Source organism: Carlito syrichta, unplaced genomic scaffold, assembly GCF_000164805.1.
Source record: "Carlito syrichta isolate Samal-C Ts95f unplaced genomic scaffold, Tarsius_syrichta-2.0.1 Scaffold305663, whole genome shotgun sequence".
Taxonomy (NCBI): domain Eukaryota; kingdom Metazoa; phylum Chordata; class Mammalia; order Primates; family Tarsiidae; genus Carlito; species Carlito syrichta.
The window spans coordinates 87,415-92,623 of record NW_007249759.1 but is presented as its reverse complement, the minus strand read 5'-3'; the positions used below and the strand labels follow the sequence as shown (position 1 = coordinate 92,623).

Here is a 5,209-nt window from a genome sequence, read left to right as displayed (position 1 = left end):
AGACTCCAACTCAAAAAAAAAGAAAGTCAAGGATGATACAAACAAATGGAAAAACATCCATGCTCATGGGTTGGGAGAAGCAATATTGTCAAGATGTCCATTGTACTACCCAAGGCAATCTACAGATTCAATGCAATCCCTATCAAATTGCCAATATTATTTTTCACAGACCTAGAAAAGACAATACACTATTCCATACAGAAGCAAAAAAAGAATGCAAACAGCCAAAGCAAAAGGAGCTGTACTCTTCGAATTGCTGTTTGTGTGTGTGTGTGTGTGTGTGTGTGTTTTTAGTTGGAGTCTCACTCTGTCGCCCAGGCTGGAGTGCAGTGGCACACTCATGGCCACCCCAGTGTTGACCTGCTGGGCTCTGGCAATCTTTCTGCCTCAATCTTCCAAGTAGCCAGAACTATAGGCATGTGCTACCATGCCTGGTTTTTGTTTGTTTTTTTTAATTGTAGAGATGAGGTCTCGCCAAGTTGCCCAGGCTAGTCTTGAACCCGCAGGTTCAGGCAATCCACTCACCTTGGCCTCCCAAAGTGGTGGGATTATAGGCCAAGCCACCAAGCCGGCTTGTTTCTGTATATATTAACAGCCAGTAAAAAGCACAGTGCCATGCTAAGGGTGAGGCAGGAAAAGCAGTTTGTCCAGAGTGTAGGCAATAATAGGGTACACTGTCTATAGTGAATTCAAAAAAATTTTTTAAATGGGCTAAAAAATTTTTTTGTCTATGTAGATATATTTTTGCTCCACTGGATCCTAAGAATTTCATGTCTAATATGAAATCTCTAATATTCAGTAAATGCTTGGAACTTTAACTTATAAAAGGAGTAGGATTTTTTTTTCTCTATAAACATAATAATGGAAGGCGCTTTATATTCAATATATCTTATGTAGCTTACTTTCTACTATGTCTTTCTGCTGCCAATTAGATTTTACTTAATAACCTTTGATGAATTGTATCGGATAAGATGGCTGGTAACATTTGAGTTGTGAAATAGATGGGGAGTTAACTTTCAGCCTAGAGCACAGATTGGCCTTGGAGTTAATGTAATCAATGAATTGTTCTCGTTTCTGGAAACAACTACCAAGCTGTCCCCAAATGATTCTAGGATGATAAATAAAGGAACAGGGATAGTATTAGGTGGCAGCAACATGACAGGGGAGCAAGACAGTCCTATGAACTGCTGTCTTCTCCCCTGGCTGATTATATACCAATGTATTAAGTGAACGCAAGTTTTAAAATGTTGCAGGTAACCCCCGTTCCCCTGGTCTCATGTTTCCAGACAGGGAAGCCTTCATGAGACTAATAGTTTGACCTCCCTTTTCATCCAGGGGAAGGGACCAATCTGAATAAGTGAGGTGGGAAGAAGAAACTGAACTTATGTGGTTCAGGCTCTTCTGAGCCTTCTCTCATTCTGAGAAGGCTGTCTTCAGTTTTCACAGGATTTCAACTTACACATCATCTCTAACCCTTGATGGGAGGATGCAGGTTCAATTCATGAGTGAAAGGATTAGGTAAAAACATTTAGTTTAGACATAGAATGATGAAGAAGTTCATTTGGCTGTTGATTCAAACTGAAATCTCCAGTTTAGCTCCACTAATTCCACAGTTGATATTTTTATCTCCATATTTCTAATTCTGTCTTTTTTTCTCATTTGGTTTTAGAACTCAGGGATGATAAAGGAATGATTAACTATCATCCCTAAAGCTCCAATAGTTGTGTTTAGGTCTATTTATTATAAACATTGTATAGTTTAGTAATTTTTAACCTAATCTAAAAGTCAGCCTTTTATTTGGTTTAAACCATTTACATTTATAGTCATAATTAATGTGTTTTTGGCTGTTATGCTATCAATTTGATTTAACTTTTAGATGCCACTTAATGCATTTAAAGTCATTTTGGTGAAATAGGTCTAATTGTTAGCAAGTCTGTCCTGCTGATTAATTAATTCTGTGTGTGGCTTTACACTGCCACAACTTTAAGACCATTTACGTGAATAATATTTCATAGGTGCCACTCTACAACTCAAAGAAGAGAGGCCTAAGCCACAGACAAAGCCATGTTCCGGAGCTGTAGAAGAAACATTTAGAATTGTTAAGGACTCTCTCAGTGATGATGTCGTTAAAGCCACTCAAGCAATCTATCTGTTTGAACTCTCAGGTAAGGATTGCATCAGGTAATCTGGAACAAAGTAGGATATTTTCTTTGGAAGAAAATCAGCCTCTACCAGTGATCACCTGAATAGTTGACTATATCCAGGATCCTTATTCTTGAGTGTAGACACTCAAAAATAGCACATAACTATTTATTTATTTATTTAGAGTTGGAGTCTCACTGTTGCCCAGACTGGAGTGTAGTGGCATGCTCATGGCTACTGCAGCCTTGATCTGTTGGGCTCTGGTGATTCTTCGGCCTCAGCCTTCCAAGTAGCTGGAACCACAGGTGCACGCCACCATACCCAGCTAATTTTTTTTGATTTATTGTAGAGGTCTCACCAAGTTGACCAGTCAGTCTCAAACCCCTGGGTTCAGGCAATCCTTTCGTCTCCACTTCCCAAAGTGCTGGGATTACAGGCATGAGCCACCATGTCCAGCAATTATTGATTTTTTTTTTTTAAGAGAGAAGGTATCTGTCTGTTCACCAGGCTGGATGAGTGTAGTGGCATGGTCATAACTCGCTGCAGCCTTGAACTCTTGGGCTCAAGAAATCCTTTTGAATAGCTGGGGCTATAGGTGCATGCCACCATGCCCAACTAGTTTCCTTCCTTCCTTCCTTCCTTCCTTCCTTCCTTCCTTCCTTCCTTCCTTCCTTCCTTCCTTCCTTCTTGTGAGGGGTTTTTCTATGTTGTTTAGGTTGGGTCTCAAACATCTGACCTCAAGCCTCAGTCTCCTGATGATTTGTTTTTTGTTTTTGTTTTTGTTTTTTGAGTTGGAGTCTCACTCTGTCACCCAGACTGGAGTGCAGTGGCCGCTACCGGCCACCGCAGCCTTAACCTGCTGGGCTCCAACGATCCTTCCGCCTCAGCCTTCCAAGTAGCCGGAATTACAGGCATGTACTACTATGCCCAGCTGATTTTTTGATTTTATTGTAGAGATGAGGTCTCGCTGCCCAGTCAGGTCTCGAACCCGCAGGCTCAGGCAATCCACTCACCTCAGCCTCCCAAAGGCGCAGGATTACAGGCTGAGCCACCAAGCCCGGCTGATTTGTATTTTTAAGATGAGTTTACATGGACACATTTAAAATACAATTCATTACAAATACTTCCCATGTTATATAACTCTTTAGAATATTTAATTGAGAGAAAATCCTCCTTAAAAGGGCATATAGATCATGACAGGTAGTATAATGCAGTACTTATATCAACCATGAATATCTTGCCTTTTTCATCTTTCAGCTTACTCAGGTCAATCTGAATATAGTCAGGTTTTTTTGTTGTTTTTTTTTTGAGTTGGAGTCTCACCGTGTTGCCCAGGCTGGAGTGCAATGGCATGCTCACGGCTATCCCAGCATCGACCTGCTGGGCTCTGACATCCTTTCACCTCAGCCTTCCAAGCAGCCAGAGCTACAGGTGTGTGCTACCACGCCTGGCTAATTTTTTTTAATTGTAGAGACAAAGTCTCTCCAAGTTGCCCAGGCTGGTCTCGAACCCACGGGCTCAGGCAATCCACTTGCCTCAACCTCCCAAAGTGCTGGGATTACAGGCTGAGCCACCAAGCCCGGCTGTAGTCAATTTTTTTAAACCCCTTAATATTTTTTGGCTGGGCACAGTAGATCAAGCTTGTAATCCTAGCACTTTGGAAGGCTACGGCAGGAGGAGTGTTTGAGGCCAGGAGTTCAAGACCAGCCTAGGCAACAAAGTGAGACCTTGTCTCTACAAAAAATAGAAAAATTAGCTGGGCATAGTAGTGTGTACCTGTAGTCCCAGGTGCTCAGGAGGCTGAGGCAGGAGATCGCTTGAGCTCAGGATTTCAAGACTGCAGTGAGCCATGATCGTGCCGCTATACTCCAACCTGGGCAACAGAGTGAGACCCTGTCTCTAGTGGAGAAAAACACCTCTTAATATTTTTCTTGTTCATATAACATTAACACATGTTAATAGTAGTCTAAGGACTAGCTGCCAGAGGTGGTGGCGTGTGACTGAAGCTACTCAGCAGGCTGAAGCAGGAGAATAGGATCACTTGAGCCCAGTATTTGAGGCTATAGTGTATGATGATCGTACCTGTGAATAGCCACCGCATTCCTACCTGGGCAACATAGTGAGACCTCATCTCTTACAAAAAATTTTTTTAAAAGTGTACACGTACTTTTTTACTCTTCATCCCCTCTGCTTTGTCTTAATCCATCTTGCCTTCCTGTTTTTACTTCCTTGCTATCCTTAGAATGCATGGTCCTTTGCTTTAATCACTCTCTTGTCTGTGTCCTAAACTTGCTGGATACTTTGTATTTATGTCATCACCTGTCAAAAGCCTAGTCCTGGGTGAATCAAGCTATCTGGATGCCCCACAGTTGCATCTAGGCTGTTAACTTTTGGGAGGGGATAGGAAAAAAATAAGCACACCACCTGGGAGCTCTGTACCCTCTAAAAATTCACCTACCCCCTCCAACTGGAGTCTGAGCAGCACTTCTGAATTCTGTGCTTTTGAGGTCAGCTTCTGCTGCATTTTCCATAGTGACTATTTTAAGCTTTCTCAGTGTTCCTAAAATCTCCAATCTCTCCCTTTACCCCCTTCTTTACCAGTGTCAGCAGATAACCCGAATTCCTCTTTGACAGAGATATAGAAACTTACAGACAAATTGTTTTAGTTTCTGCCATCAGACGTGAAATCAACCACCAAGGGCATAATCCTCTCCTCCTTCCCTCCCATTAGAATGGAGCTCAGCTCTAGATCAGTGCATCCCAAGCTCTAATGTCGATCTCCCTAAAATGCAAATCAGATTCAGTAGGTCTGGAGTGGGGTCTGAGATTCTACATTTCTGATAGGTGATCATAGTATTAAATAGTCTATGGACCACACTTTGATGCAAAGCTCTAGATCCCATTTCCTCTGGCCTTCTCAGGAACTTTGCTATTAATTGTACCTTCTTTTCAGCCTCTTTGTCTTGCAGCCTCCTTTCCAATGGTATTTTGATGTTTTCAAATCTCTGCTATCTTTTTTTTTTGAGTTGGAGTCTCACTCTGTCGCCCAGACTGGAGTGCAGTGGCC

At 42.0% G+C, this 5,209-nt stretch overlaps 1 protein-coding gene across 4 annotated transcripts in view; it reads left to right on the top strand.

Moving 5' to 3' along the window:
• The window catches only part of HSDL2 (hydroxysteroid dehydrogenase like 2), a 74,782-nt gene that overhangs the window by 55,954 nt on the left and 13,619 nt on the right, over positions 1-5,209 (top strand). For all 4 annotated transcript variants that reach the window (XM_008062201.1, XM_008062202.2, XM_021714551.1 and 1 more), the window contains one exon: positions 2,016-2,165. In XM_008062201.1, coding sequence (XP_008060392.1) covers positions 2,016-2,165 — 150 coding nt within the window. The remainder of the gene's footprint in view (positions 1-2,015; positions 2,166-5,209) is intronic.